This window comes from Zalophus californianus, chromosome 10 (genome assembly GCF_009762305.2).
Source record: "Zalophus californianus isolate mZalCal1 chromosome 10, mZalCal1.pri.v2, whole genome shotgun sequence".
In the NCBI taxonomy this organism is placed as follows: Eukaryota; Metazoa; Chordata; class Mammalia; order Carnivora; family Otariidae; genus Zalophus; species Zalophus californianus.
Window position 1 is genome coordinate 64715791 of NC_045604.1, and position 15957 is coordinate 64731747.

Below are 15957 nucleotides of genomic sequence, written 5' to 3' on the forward strand. Positions count from 1 at the left end.
TCACGTCTGGTCCCCGGTGGGTGACTCGGGAAGCGGGTTATGCGCACTGCTCCTGTTTCCTGCCCAGATGCGCTTTTGTTCCCTGAAATGACAACTTCTATGCACTCCTTAATGGGACCCCAAATAACATGTTTCAAACAAATCTTTTATCACCGTTGCTCCTTGGAACACATTTCAAATGCTGGCCATTAAAAACAGGCCATTTCCCCAGCCTTTAATGATGACACTAATCACGGTGGGTTTTTGTCTCCCAAGAGTCCTGATGAGCAGAGACCAGGAATAAATTACAGGGCTAACTTTTATGTCTGTGGGTTATTGATCTGTGAGTAGTTCTCTTCAAGGCAACTACACCAGCCCCGAAACCTCGGCCGTCCACACTCCCTTGTCATCTCTGTAAGTGGGCCACCAGCATATGGTTTTCAATTTATATTAATAAGAAGACAAGGTGATGTGCCGTTTCTGTAATAAAGCAATGGACGTATCAAAATATTCCACTGGTAGCTATAAATAAGCTGGTTTTCCCTTGACCCGTTGAGGGTCATCATCATTTACCAGAAGGTTCCCTGCCACCGTGTACACTTCCATCTCCGGAGTCCACAAGGCGGCCCCTCATGAAGTATCCAGCCATCTTACTCCATGTCCTTTCCTGCCTTTGTGTCTTGGCAGGTGAAAGTCATGCTTCGCATTTGCTCCACATTGGCTCGCGATACCTCAGAATCCAGCTCCTTCTTAAAGGTGGACCCACGGAAGAAGCAGATCACCCTGTATGACCCCCTGACGTGTGGAGGTCAAAATGTCTTCCAAAAGAGAGGCAACCAAGTTCCTCCTAAGATGTTCGCCTTTGATGCTGTTTTTCCACAAGATGCTTCTCAGGTGTGTGTCGCCCTTCCTGCCCCCTCAGGCTCAGGCAACGTTGATTGGTTTTGAGAAGCTTTGACCATTCGCGAGGGCCTGTGAGCCCAGAGGGTGTCTCCCAGAGCGCTCTGATGCGTTGATTCTTCCATCCCTACAACTTCTGGAAACCAGTCAGAGCTCCATTGAGTAGCTCAGTCCTTTTGAATTATTGGTGTCAGACTTTGGGCAGGATCACTGTGCCGGGATCTCAACAAAACATATCCTTGGAGAGAAGGAAGAGGGGGCCAGTCAGCCAATGGCTTACAGAAGCAGGGAGACAGAAGGCAGAAGTGGGAGTTTCAGGACCACCTGCATCGAGGTGGTGGCGTCTGTGGTCCATGAGGACCCCACTCCTGCCTGGGCTTCCGGGAGTGTCCAGGAGCTGGGTTAGAGTTAGGCAGGCTTCTAGGGCAAGTGGTAGGCAGAGAAGCTGAGGTTGACAGGCCCGTGGCCCAAGTGAGTAGAGAGGAGGGAAAGAAGAGAGTCTCAGGACAGCTCCTGTATTAGCTAGTGCTGCATTACAAACCACCCTAAAATTCAGCGGCTCAGAACAATAAGCATTTATCATTCCTCATGAATCTATGGGCTGGCCGAGCATTCTTCTGTTTCTAGCTTGGCTCGCGTATGGATCGCAGTCTTGGCTGGATGCCGTCACATGTTTGGGGACTGGCTGGCTTTGGACTGATCTAGAATCCACGTTGTCTCTCATCAGCCAGCAGGCTGTCTCAGGCTTGCTCTCGTGGCAATGGCACGATCCAAGTATACAAGCCTCTTGAGATGTAGGCTCTGAATGGAGAGCACATTGCTTCTGCTGCGTTCTATCGGCTCGGGTTTTAGGGGTGGGAAGCGACCCCACCTCTTAAGTGGAGGAGTTGTAAATTCACATTGTAAGGGGCACACACACACAGGTGGAGAATTATAGCCATACTGCTATGACGATAATTTGGAAGCTTCTTGGGGGCCCAGGGTGCCAAGATTCCTGGACCAGAGCTCCTGGAGCCAATCCCAGTAAGAACAGATGTCTACTGGAAGATTCAGTTGCACCATCTGGTGCAATTCATCTGGAAGGAGTTGGCGTGACAGAAGCTTCTAGTAGACACATAACCCAGGTCATAGGTATATGGTGACCTACTTTGCCTGCATGTTGGCCTCTGACAGCTGTGTCTTCCAGACAAATTTCCAGCACTTCCCAAGATTTATACAAAACGGGGTACAATGGAGTAACTCAGGCCTGTGGCAGCACCTGAAGAAGACAAGGTGCTAATCACTCCTGTTAATTTCCTCCGTGCTGCATCTGAGGTGGGATGTGCTGGTGCTCGCTCGGGCCCCGGTGGTGTACCAGACATGCAGCACATAGCATAGGCTGCATTCATTAATGAGCTGAGCAGGTGGCTTCCCCAAAGAGTTTTACCATGAAAAGACAAAACACTTTACAAGCCAGTCCGATGGTTTCTCTCTTTATTACATTTTGTGTGTTCTGCCCGCCCATGGGCTCACTCATCCAACCCCGATGTTGTGTCTAATAAATGGCCTACAAATAATTTAACTAACACAGTTAAAAAACTTTTCTAAAGCATTTCTCCCCAAGTTGTAAGCATCCCAAAGCAAATCCTAAATTCAGTGTGGACTATTAATGAGTTTTAGATTTATTCCAGAAAAAAAAGCCATTTTAATGCTCGTGTTTACTGACATTTCTCACTTGGTTGCAGAGCCCAGATGCTCGACGCTATAGTCACTCTGGCTTCGGAATGCTTTCCTTTTGTTAAAATGGCCAGTATCCTAATACATTGCTTCACATCAGGCACAAGGAAACCGAGGCTCAAAGATTAGTCTCGCATTCACAGTCTCTCTCCTGAGGAGACAGCTCTCCTGGATCTTTCCCCTTCAACTGTGTCGTGTGCGGTGTGCCCTCCTGCCATCCAACCCACGGAGTTGACACACACAAGACCCCTGGTGGAAGAGAGCCAGAGCTTAGCAAGGGCTCCGAACACGTGAGCTCTTACTGTTCTGTCCTCGCTGAGGCCGGGAAGGTCATGCCGCTGGTCTCGGTCAGCCTCCGCGCCCCAGCCGTGAGCTCCCTGTGAGCCTCCGGAGCAGGAAGCTGGACAGAGTAGACCTCTGCTCTCAGGTCCTCCTTGTGGCTTACGAAGCAGAGGCCCCGAGGGAGGCCCCAGGCAGCGAGGAACTCGGCTTTCTGTCAGTCTGTCGGGACATCAGCTTCCTGAAGCTCAGCAGGGACCCGAACGGCCCTTGCTCCTCGTTGCCCCTATGAGCCCCCCTTAGGACGCCTGAGAGGCCTTGGCAGCCACCCGCTGCCCCCTCCGGGCCAGACCTCTGAGGCTCTGGTCCGTTTGGGCGGCCATACCACACATAAGCACGGATTGAGGGGCTTATAAACTAGGGAAATTTATTTCTCACAGCTTTGGAGGCTGGGAAGTCCCAGGTCAAAGCACTGGCAGATCCGACGTCCAGCAAGAGCCCCTTTCTGATTCATAGCTGTCCCCCTGCTGTGTCCTCACGTGGCCCGAGGGGGCTCTCTGGGGCCTCTCTCCTCAGGGCACTAATCCCATTCAGGAGGGTTCCACCCCCATGACCTAGTCACCTCCCCCAAAGGCTTCTTCACCTCTAAATGCCGTCGCGTTGGATGTGGGGTTTCAACATAGGAATTGGGGGCTGGGAGAGGACACAAACACTCAGTCCTGAGCAGGAAGGGGGTAGGGAGGACTCACACCTGTGGGAGAGCAGAGGCTTGCTGCGACCTGGCCCTGCCTTGGGGGCCTGGGCTAGGGAAGGCTGCCTGCTTCTGCAGGCCCAAGGCGAAAGGCAGCAGGGCGCCTCCAGGGGCCATGTCAGCTCCTAGCAGTAAGAGACGGACAGGTCACTGACCACTCTGTTCTCCGTGGATGGTGGGCAGGAACTCCGTAAGGGGAGGCCCGTCTCCTGTGTCCTCAGACCTTTGCACAGATGATTCGATGAAGGCTGTTTGGTCCACACACACCCAGCTTCCTCCCTGCTGCCCTTTCATCGAGTACAGCCTATGTCAGGGTGGGCTCTCAGCCCCCTGACCCCCACCCCACTTTTTGTCCAAAGAAGGCGGAGTTCCTTCAGCCATAGCTCCTCGCCACTCTGCAGAGGCCCCTGTGGCAAGTTCCATCAAGATTCTCCAGCCTCCGTCCTGGGGCTTCCAAACGGCCTCTCGCTGGGGAGGCCCTGGGGGTGTGACAGATCCCGCGGTCCCCACGGCAGCCTCATCCTGCCACACCCTCGGCCCAGGAGGAGACCCCAGCTGAGTTGCTGAGGCAACCACCAGAACGATCGAGAACGGGTGGGAGTGTGGTTTTTCGATTTTGGTTTGGGAGAGAGAATCGATTTCCTAATACTCAGGTCAGTCGCACCCCTGCAGCCACGTTCCTGGCAAGGCTGTGGCTCTCGGATTCCTACGGGGGGGGGGGGCACTTTGCTCTGATGCCTCCGAGGGATTCCTGGAGTTCTGACTCTGGTGGGGACAGCACACTGGGCGTGATTTTGTCCTCCTGCCGCCCAAAGAGAGTTCTCAGATCTCCAAGTGAGGCCACAGAATTCATGGAGTTCTCATGGTTTGCAGAGTGCTGAGTTACTGGGTGTTAACGGGGAGACAGAAAAAGTCAAGAGCCTGGCCGCGGTCTCAGAGTTTAGACAGTTGTGTAGGAGCTGAGCCACGCCGGCTGAAGAACCACCATCGTAACATCCTGACAAGTGGCCTTTGACATTGTACGTTGACTCTGCACAGAGAGAAAGAAAAGGCTGGTTTTGAAAAGAAGGGGATGTGGATCAAGAAAGAGGAAGGAGGCTGGAGAGAAAGCAGATGTAGATTACAGGCCTCCTGCTTCTGTCAGAAATACAATGTTGCCCAAGGTCATTTTTCTGAAATGGCATATCATCTTTTTCCCACTAATAAGCTTGGTCCATTTCATGGGCTGTGTGTGTGCATGTGCGTGCGTGTGTTTGTGTATGTGTGTGAGTGAAGGATCCAGAGGGCCAGTGGGAAGTTTAAAAGCCTTGTCCGGGAGGCCAGGAGGGCAGATCAAGGGAGAGCCTGAGGTCCACGAAAGCACCCTGCGTCCCATGCCAGCCCGTTCCCGCCTGGCTTGCAGACAGAGAGCTGAAATGCACCATAAATTAGCAGAGGAGTGATTTGCAGGTCATGTGTGTAAGGCTCGGGCTTGCAAGAGGCAGGGGTCCCAGAGGGTTTTGAGCACCCCAGAACTGCATTACGGCCTGACCCATCTATCACGCCATGACCCTGGGACCCGAGCCCCAGGGAAGGGGGCTCCCTTTCCTGTTGCTAATGGTCCACTCACTGCGCATGTCTCTTCTCGTGTTTGCCAGGCTGAAGTGTGTGCTGGAACCGTGGCAGAGGTGATCCAGTCTGTGGTCAACGGGGCGGACGGCTGTGTGTTCTGTTTCGGCCACGCCAAGCTGGGTCAGTGAGAAATTTCCTTGTTCCTGCTGCGTGTATTCCTAGGCACATGGTCTGGTCTTCTGTTCTGGTCCCAGAGTCTGCAGATGAAAGGGAAGGTTGTCTCCTTTAGGTGGCTGCCCAATCGAAGAATCACCAGTAACCGTTTCTGCTTTTGACATTTGGCGTTCATCCTAAGTGGAGACCCAGTGTTCTAGAAAAGTGGTGGCGGGGTCCTTCCCACTTGGTGTAGGTCAGGGGCGTGCCCAGAAAGCCAGAAGGAGGAGGGACACGTGCCGAGCAGGGCTCTTGGGTTCATGGTGGTGGATGGAGCCCACAATAAGCCAGAGGCGCGGCCTCCCAGCCAAGCCTAGAACGTCAGGACCCGTCTGGGGAGAGTGTCTGACAGCCAGCCTTGCTCCCCAGCCTCCAGCTTGTGCCGAGCCAGAAAGGAGAAGCGGGGCAGGGGATCACCCAGACAGGGGTTTGGATGACTGCACCCCCTTCAGGGGCCTTCTTAATCCTGGCCTGGGGCCATCTGCTCCGCAGGCCTTACCTTACATGCTGGGAAGTTAGGAATTTGGGGAACTCCAGAAGTGCCCCTTGGCAGAGGTTCCCACAAAGGCTTTGCAGTGAGGGAGGCCAGTTCAAGGCTGAGACAGAAAGCTCATTTCGGCTCCCTTCGGTCTTCTTGATCTCTGATCAAAGCAGCAGTGCACATTTTAATAGAATTTGCTCCTGCTATAAAAATATACACCGCATTTAACTTGAGGAAGGATATAAAGTGCAAGTCTGTGGATTTAATCTGTGGGGTGTTGATAAAAAGAACCATCACACTGAGCTCAGTCCAGACTTAAATCCTGTCCCTCCGTCTGGGTGCTCACATTCTCTGTCCTTAGTACTAGGAAATGCCCTTTGTTGTTGTGTCATCAATGCCTAGTATTTCCCTCCTTTTCTTTTCCCCCAACTTCCCCGCAAGTGGGGGGATCGCCTCATAGAATGCACGCCCCGCCCCGACACTCACACTGTGCTCCTTCCTTGCCTCGCTTCCCCCAGGGAAATCCTACACCATGATTGGAAAGGACGATTCCATGCAGAACCTTGGCATCATCCCCTGTGCTATCTCTTGGCTCTTCAAGCTGATCAATGAGCGCAAGGAGAAGACCGGAGCCCGGTTCTCGGTGCGGATCTCAGCCGTGGAAGTGTGGGGCAAAGAAGAGAATCTGCGGGACCTGCTGGCTGAGGTGGCCACGGGCAGCCTGCAGGACGGCCAGTCCCCGGGAGTGTACCTGTGTGAGGATCCCATCTGTGGCACGCAGGTGAGCGGCTCCTGCCTGGGGTGCCGCGCCCCGTGATCCCCGTGGCTCCGTCCACATGTAAACCGGGCAGGCTTGCGAGTGTGTTTACCTGAAGGTGGCCGGGAACGTTATGGCCTGCCGCTGCAGAGCCATCCGCTCACCCAACCAACCTAAATATTTGTACCTTGAATCTATTTGACAATGAGCAGGAGCCGCGATTGTTGTAGCGTGTGGGGGAAATGGAATTCACTTTCTTTACGCCCCTTTCGAAAAAAGAAAGTCCAGTCTTTCTTTTGTTTAAACAACAAGCCGAAATATTTACTGCTCTGCACAAAGAACTCCAGCCATTACTGGGGCTGTTTATGGCTCTATAAACCATGTTTCTGGCCCTGGCTTTACTGCCAGCTTACTAGTGCGGTAGGAAAAAGTAATAACCACTTTCTAATTAGAACCATGATATAATTGCTAGAGCTGTGGAAGCCCAGAGAAGCTCCAGTCCACCTTTGCAGGGCATGATGCAGGACTGCTGTGTGTGTCTGTCCCTCACCAGCTGACAGTAGGTGAAGGAAGGACTCTGAGCTCCCTGGTTCATATCCAGAAGAATTGGTTCTTTACATCTCCAGCAGGCTTTTATTTCATAGGATTTTTTTTAGATAAGTTCATTTCGATGAGTCCCTGCCTCATCCCAGGTGGGATCTGTTTGCACAGGTGAGGATACCTCCCTGTTACACCCATCTACTCACACCTGGCCACGTTCTTCCAATCTGAGCACCTCAGATCCCTCTGTTCCTGTTATGAATCCCTCCCCGACCCCTGGTGCAAAACTCGTCATAATTTGCACAGTCCCACGTGACCCGCCCCCTGCCTACCTTTCTAGCATCATCTCTTGCCACTCCTCGTAAATTACATGCAGGTCCCTAAAAACGCAGAGCCTCTCAAACTTCAGTATGCATATGAGTCACTGGGGATCTCGTGACCATGCGGGTTCTGGCTCAGTAGGGCTGGGATAGGGCCCCTGATTATGAGTTTCTCCCGAGCTTCCCAGTGATTGACCACACTTTCTGTTGTAAGGCCCTCAGACGCCAACCATCCTCCCTCTTACCTCTGTGCACGCAACACTCCCCCTGCCCTCCTGCTCTTCATCTGGCAAAGTCCCTACCCTTCGGTAGCAGCTCCATGTCACTTCCTCCGGGAAGCCCTCTTAGATGTTTCTCCTTTGTCAGTTGGGATTGCTTGGTTAGTTCTCTGCAACTGCTTAACGGTGGGTACCATGTCTGAGTAAAATTGGCCGCTCATAGTTTTAACAGGTGCATCCAATACCATTTGGATATGGAATCTAATCAGAATGCAAACTAATAGGTCTTGCAAAGCTGAAGCCAAGGGTTCTCAGACTGTAGTCTTCATCAGTCACCTGGGGGACTAGGTAAACACAGTTGGCTGCATTTCTAGAATTTCTGATTCAGGAGGCCTGGGATAAATCCCCAAAACATGCACGTCTAGCAAGTTCCCATGTGACGCTGAAGTTGCTGGTCCAGGGACCACGCTTTGAGAAGCTCTGCTCAGTGGTACGGGCCTGCTGTTCCCTTTCCGAGAATTACCTGGATGTTCAAATACGATGTAGCCTCCATTCACGTTTTTTTTAATTTAAATTTTGTTAACGTATAGTGCAATATTGGTTTCTGGAGAATTCAGTGATTCATCACTTACTTACAACTCCATTCACTTTTATAAAAATTCTGCCAGTGAAGTCCCACGTAGGCGAAGGATCGGGTTCACTGAAGACTAAGAAGAACTGATCGACATCCTCTTTAACTCTTACTGAAAAATCACAAAAAATCTTTAGCTTATCTTTCTGCCGTAGTAAGAACAGGACAGTAAACACAACAGAGTCTCTCTTTGAAGGGAGGATTTTGAAGGTGCCAGGTTCCAAAATCAGCTCTCACAGTTCAGAATGAGAAGTGCGGTCAGAGTCAGAAATAGAAGATTGTCAGAATGTGTACCAACCCTGGGGCATATATCGCAGATTGTTTCTTTGAATAAATCAGATGTATCCTCTTCTCTCCCCAAGAAGGAGTATTAGTTGAATTCTGATACTGTTCTGATGCAAGTTTACTCTAATTTCTAAGGGATCTCAGGATTTACACACGTGGCCCACAATGCTTTCTTAATATGCCATGATCGTGAATTTAAAAACTAAAGATAAAAATAGGTATTTCTTAAGCAACAGAGATGAGACATTCAAGTATGTTGGGTGTTTCCACGTCTTGTTTAAACCATGCTCATACAGGTGAGCCTGAAACTGGCTTTAAGCCACTGGAGAAATTGGGAGTGGAGTTAAAGCTAACCAGGGTTGGTTCTTGGTTGAACCAGGTTGGTTCTTCCTTCTTCGGGAAGGCAGTGCTGTCTGGCCTGAGATCCCACTGTGTCACCCGCCTGTAGTTGTCTCAAAGACATTCTAGTCTTTGAGATCAGGACGCAGTCGCTTCCGCTGGGTTTTGTTAGGTAGGTGGATAGCCCAGGGTATGGGTTTGCTGGGCTCTGCTGAGATCAGGCTGGACCCCCTGCTCCCCCTGGTCACTCGGATACGACCACTCGCTCTTCGCACCCGCTAAGACTCAAACTGTGAAATGGGTAAAACTAGCTTTCATCCACGATGCGTGCTCAATATTAACTTCCAGAAAAGGATTCGTGAAGCAGAGAATTGCACGTGAGTCCAGGCCCTTGTTCCAGAAGGATCCCCAGCCTCTGAGAGGCACGTAGCTTTTCTGCAGAACCGAGGGCCAGGCGTGGGTGGCGTGCAGGCCCTCCTCGGTCTGAGGCCTCAGCTGTTGGCTTGTGTCTTCCAGCTGCAGAACCAGAGTGAGCTGCGGGCGCCCACGGCCGAGAAGGCCGCCTTCTTCCTGGACGCCGCCATTGCCTCACGCCGGGGCAGCCAGCAAGACTGTGACGAGGACGACCACCGCAACTCGCACATGCTCTTCACCCTGCACATCTACCAGTATCGCATGGAGAAGAGCGGGAAAGGGGGAAGTAAGTGCAGGCCCGGCCTGGCCCAGCCCGTCAGCCAGGGCAGCCTTGACCCCCCCCCCCCCCCGTGCCCGAGGCGGGGCTTGAACTCATGACCCTGAGATCGAGACCACCCCCCCTCAGTGCACCGACTGAGCCAGCCGAGCATCCCTGACCCTTTCTCAGCGGGGTACCATTGCATCGGTACCGAGTGTGATTTGGAGTTCCAGACGATGAGGGAGTCTGGGCTGCAGGTTACTTTGAACTGTCCAGGAGAAAAGGGTTTGCCTTGACAAGGATAATGGACAAAGGCAATTCCCAGGGGACGGTGAGAGAGAGAGCAAACTTTAAATGGAAAACAATCGGTTAGTCCTATCTTTTCGTTCACACACTTTACAGGTGCTCTTCAGGAAAGACCAAGATTTACACCCCAAGCACCCTGGTGATAGGTTATTCATCATTAGCTTGAGACCACTCTGTGGACCTGGGAGAAACAAAGGCATGTTTTTTTAAAATAGTCTATAAATCAGACTTTTGAATGACCGGATTCTGGCTGCCTCCGTCCCTTGGTGGCATTTCTCTGTAAGACCCAGGGCTCTGGCCAGCTCTGTGAGGAGCTGCACCCCCGGGACCCCAGTGTGCTGGGTACACAGTCCCCTCTGGGCTACAAATCCAGCACTGACCTCAGTGCAGTGCTCCATCCTTTGCCAGCCCAGTCATGTACGCTCTGCGTGCTGGGGAGTGTCTCAGGTGGGATTTTGGACCATGGGCCACGTGGTCCATTGACCCGGCTGGGCTTTTCCCCTGTGAGCCACAGGGCTTCCCTAGTCTCTCGATGCCCACTTCTAAGGGCTTTCAAAACACAGGCCGTTGGCCCCCAGTGCTCGCTGAAAATGATTGCCTCCGGACACTGGGTGCCCAGGAAACAATCACTAGCCCCGAGCTAGGAGACTAACCCAGGTGCCTGGCAATTGTGAAGCTAACTGACTAACACAGAGGCAATCAACAAACCTAATTCTAGGTGGAGCTTGGAGTTAGGCATCCAGTTGGGATCAGGGGATGGGCTTCCCAGTTTCTCCGCAAGTCTGCCTGTTGCCCAAAGACCTGGAAACCAGTATCCTGGAGACAGCGCTCAGGGCTTCTCTTGCCCCCAGTGGACGCTCTGCCCTTCCCCAGTCTCAACGCGTCCGCTGGCCCGGTTTCTGCCGTTGCTCCTTCGCCTTAATTGTTATTTTAATTCAGGTGTCAAGAAGTCCAATTTACATTTAGAAAAACTTACCCTTTTGGTGCGTTGTTAGATGGGTTTTGGCAAATCTGTATGGTTGTGTAACCCCCGCCACCATCCAGATAGAGAACAAAGCCATCAGCACCGAAATCTCCCTTCCCCCGGCCTCTATCCCCTGGCGACCACTGATCCCGATTTTTGTCCTTTTAGTTTTGCCTTTATACAGAACCTCATATCAGTGGAATCACGTAGTCCTCATGTGGCCTTTTTGTGTCTGGCTTCTTGCATGTGGCGTAATGCATCTGAGATTCATCCACATTGTTGTGTGTACCGGTTGTTTGCTTGTTTTTCTAGACCGAGCCCGGAGACTTGCCCCTGCCCCTCCTCCTACCCCCAGGCCTGAGATCTCCCTGTCCACCGCCCTGGCCTTGGGGCTGCCCAGGAATCTAGAGATACTGGCCTCACTGGTGAGGCACTGGACCTCTCTTACACCAGAAGGGTCATGAGGGTCTGACTGCGGGGAGAGCAAGATAGTTTGAATGGGAAACTTCCAGAGGAGATTGATTCTCAGTGATGGGCTCACACCGAGCACCGCACATCCGTTTAGAAAAACTTTCTCAAAGAAGGAAACAAGGGATTGGGTTAAGGGATGAGAAGATCCAGACCTTTAAGACTTGTCACAGAATTATCCCCCTACCGGTCTTGGAGGCTGGCTTTCAGTTCTGCCCGCATTGTTTTTTTCTGGGTTGTGTCTTAGCAGCATGAATGTGGGAGTCTGAGAAATGTTTTATTCTTTTAAGTTTTTAAATTTTATTTAAGCTTCATTTCTTCAAGCTCTTCTATTCTTTTAAGTCAATAACAATGATAATAATCAGAGCCTGCCATGGGTGCTTGTACTTTCAGCAGAGAGTGACTCGCAAAAGATCCGAATTTTCAGCCAAATTGCTTCCAAATGCGCTGAGCGGAAGATCTCAGGAGATGGTATAATCTCGTCCTCATTCCTTTCAAACCGCGCTGAAAACAACTGTTTTAGTTCTTCACTTTCTCCCCCCCCGTGTTTCTGCTCTCAATTTGGAACCTGAAAATAGGGAGGAATCTTGAAAATAAACAGTTAATTAAATGACTGTAACTGTAAGAACCTGAAATTCAGCTTCCCAGAGGTGTGGGCTGGGCCTTTCCCTGAACCTGTCGCTTTGCAGCGCGTCTGGGCACTTATGGAATATTTAACATCCCATTCCCCTTCTTCCTGTTTATACATCGTGAAGGCAAATTGCTTTTAAATAATAAATTCAGGGTAAAGGAAAAAGCAAGTACCATTAATGGCTCCCCAAAACCCTTTTCGGTACTTTCTAATGTATCTGTAGATGCGAAGGGAGTGGGGGAGACACCAGGGGACGTCACCTGCCTGCCACAGCACCCGGCTTCCCGGGAGGACAGGAGTCCTCGCCAAGATGTGCATAGCCGGCCTCCGGCCCATGGTTCACTTCACTTCAGTGAATTTATATTTACATAAAATATAACGAGATTCAGAGTGTTGTTTAAAATGGAAATTTTTGCTTATATATAAGTAATAATCCCTGTGGACCTGGCAGCCAGAACTCAATTAAAGGAAAGTATTAATTAGTTACCCTGCAGGGAAGCAGAGAGCAGAGCGTGCTGTTGTGAACGGGCCATCAGAAGCTTAGATGGTGGATTTCAGAGAGATGTCCCTGCAAGAACTAGCCATGTGTGTGCATGCACCTGAATCTTACACATGTATGTATTTTATATGCACAACATGTGTGCAGACATATGCACATATAAAGAGGCAGACAAAAATGTTTTAAATGTGTCCAATCAGGATAGAAGAGAAAATTCTACATTGATGTATTACTGTTTTGCACATAGCATTCGGTTAGGCTTAAAATATTGCCCCAGCTTAAAGGATTTTTGCAATCTTAGTGGGGCTAACTCTCCACCTGTTCTGGAACCTTCCCCCGCTTTGCCAAGCTCATCTGCAAAGGCTGAGAACCCCTGATGGAATTCGAGCCTTGGGAAAGAGCCCGAAGGCCCTAATTATCAAGAACTGCTCCTCATAAAGATGGGTCTATCAGGAGCCTATCCACACTGTATTAAATCAAATGGAACGTGTGCTATGTTTTCAAAACATCAGTGTATTTCTCTGTTACCTCGTTTAGCTATGTTTCTAAAAGAGAAAGACCCTCCGGTTATCTGTCACATCAGCAGATGGTGTGAGTTCAGAGAAGTCCTCTCGTGCAACACAATCAGGAGATGATTAATTGAAAAAGTCAAAAGGGGGACTCCTGTAAAATGATACATTCATGCCATGAACATTTTATTTTAACTAAAAACATACAGATGGGTATTTACTCAACCATCTTCTGATACACGGCCATGGTTTTCTCTTTGAGATGAGTTTGCAACCTAAATTTCTGCTTTTATAAACCATGCTTAAATTAAAGTCTGGGTTTTGCTTTAAATTTCTTCTAAGTGATTCAAGAACTCAAAAGACATTTATGTAGCCAGCTGGTATTAGACCTTTTCTAGATTCTTAAATTGTTTCCCACTCTATAATTTTGCATTTCCACCTAATTTGGCATCTCTTTTTATTTTTATTTTTAAAAAGATTTTATTTATTTGAGGGACAGAGCATGAGCGGGGTTAGGGGGGCAGAGGGAAAAGGAGAAGCAGACTCCCCACTGAGCAGGGAGCCCAACACGGGACTCGATCTCATAACCCTGAGATCATGACCTGAGCCAAAGGCAGATGCTTAACTGACTGAGCCACCCAGGTGCCCCTCAGCATCTTTTAAAAAAATAACTCATTTTTATCTCATCTTCCCAAAGCATTGGGTTTAGTTGTTAAAGAAACATTAGCTCTCTTTACACAATCACATCTTACGGGTTTGCATAAGATTTGCTTCTATTTTCTGCTAAGTGATGACAAGTGGCATCACTCGGTTCAGGAGGGAACCCAGCTGACCTGTTAAGTATACAGCTCATGTGCGGGGAGCAAGAGAGCGCGAATGAGAAAACAGCCGGCATGGGCCACGAGGATCCCAGGTGCCTAGGGCATCAGTAGACATGCCTCACAGGTGAGGGCCACGCAGCAAGGAAGCCGTGCCCAAATTTTGCTGCAACTGAGAGTCACCTGGGGAGCTTTTCGGTGAAACCCAGTGCCCGTGGGGCGCTCCAGGCCCGTTAAATTAGAAAGCCTTGGCGTAGGAGCCAGACATCTGTGTTTTTCTTAGATTCCAAGGTGATTCTGATGCGCAGCCAAGTTTGGGAACCACGAAGTTAGGAGAAGTTGGGTTAAAAGAGCTTCTACATGCTTCACAGTTAGCTCCGGATTTTCTAGATGTTGGGCGATTTATTTTTTATTTATGGAGGGGCGATTTATTTAAGCCCTGTGAACTTCGTTTTCCTCATCTGCCCCACGGAACCGAGTCTCGCATTACAGGATTGTTGTAGGAATTAAGTGCTATCGGAGAAGAGCATTTCCTGGCACATCCTGGGTACTTGGTAAACGTGAGTTAGGAGGGTGGCTCAGGAATGGGGTGAAATTAGGATTGCTTCCTGTAGGGAGAGTAAGGCATGTGGGTGTTTGGGTCTGGCCAAGCTCCAGACTTACCACGTATACACAGGAGAGGGTGAGTGAAGGGTGACTGAAGGCAGTTTAGCTCCTTTCACCCCGCAGCTGCGACCCCGGAAATCGGACGAGTGGGCGAGGAATCTGCTTCTTACCTGCTCGGACTGTTCATCGATTACGGAACTTTCTCTCCAGCCATCTGTAGTAACGTACGTTCTTGCCAGTAGCAAATGGCTGAGGTGCGCTCACCTTGCGCCCTTCCGAGGAAGCCCCATGTGTGGAATCCAGAACTCTGTGGCCGCTCCAACTTCAGTGGCCACGGTGGACAGACTCGATTTTCCATTGTCTGAATGTGACTCCCGTTTTGAGTCATGCAGCTATAATTATAGGTATTTTATAACGTTCTTCTTCGGCACAGTCTAAACTGCCTTTTGTTCTCTGTCTTCTGTTTTACTCCATGTACATTATGCATTTTATTCCATTACATCAAATGGACTATTAGAGTCTGAAAGTCCAAACCAGTCCCTGTCTTTGCCTTTTAATCTACGGCACTGGTGGAATATGTGAGCTGCTCTTGTCTATATAATTAGGTTGCAAAGCAGATGATATTTTGCTTTAAAAATAACTATTTCCCTAGCATGCTGCCGTGACCTGATCTTGCATGATACGAAATGGGATAAAAGAGAAGTCACATATTTTATCTTCCCTCATGAGGGTTTTTCCTGGGGAGAGCAGAAGGTGAAGAAAATGTAGCGTCCTTGATATGAACAGTTCTTGGCCATGGATGTACCAGAGTCACTGGACCCCCATGAATGGAAATGCTGGGCTTTCCGTAAACACTCATCACCTTTTTTCCTAGATGTGGGCATTGAGGGTGGGGCCCAGTAGAGGCCAAGTGAGGGTTAGGACGGTGGTTCCCGAATGTTTCCATCCTACAGGGTGAGCAGATGTGGGGATGCCCAGAGACTGGCCATATGCCCATCACACGCCCACCGGGACCCAGACCCCGCCCCGTCCCACCCCCTGCGTCTACTTTCCCACCCAACCCCTTTTCCCGCCTTGCCCCAAAAGTCACGGTTTCCACAACAGCTTCCAGAGGTTTCTGTGTCTACCTTTGCGGCTTGCCGTCCACGCAGAGCGGGGGAGGCAGAGGGAATCGTAGCTGTCCCAGAAGCAGGAGGAGCTGAGCCCCCCTGGAAGGTGGGAATGCAGGGGCCTGAGGAACCAGAGTCTGCTGCTGCCCGGGGAGTGGTCTAGAAGCTGGGGTCATGTGCTGGGGGTGCACTCCCCTCAGAGAGTGGGGCGGGGGCAAAAAGGGAGCCTGGTACCCCTGCCGTCTCGGGGACTGGCTGAGTCCACATGGCACAGGGTAAGGGGCACAGGTCTCGAAGGGGTGAAGCCCAGCTTCCCCCTGACAAGGACGGTCATGACAGGGTTCCTGGATGAGAACAAAACGGGGGCACCTGGGTGGCTCGGTCGGGGAAGCGTCTGCCTTCGGCTCAGGTCAT

General features: G+C 50.6%; 1 protein-coding gene across 1 annotated transcript in view; it reads left to right on the forward strand.

Annotated features, from left to right (window-relative positions):
• Nucleotides 1–15957, forward strand: part of KIF26B (kinesin family member 26B) — a 442287-nt gene that overhangs the window by 348272 nt on the left and 78058 nt on the right. Inside the window, exons 6-9 of the mRNA XM_027612815.2 lie at nt 667–873; nt 5263–5356; nt 6389–6651; nt 9477–9660. Coding sequence (XP_027468616.1) covers nt 667–873; nt 5263–5356; nt 6389–6651; nt 9477–9660 — 748 coding nt within the window. The remainder of the gene's footprint in view (nt 1–666; nt 874–5262; nt 5357–6388; nt 6652–9476; nt 9661–15957) is intronic.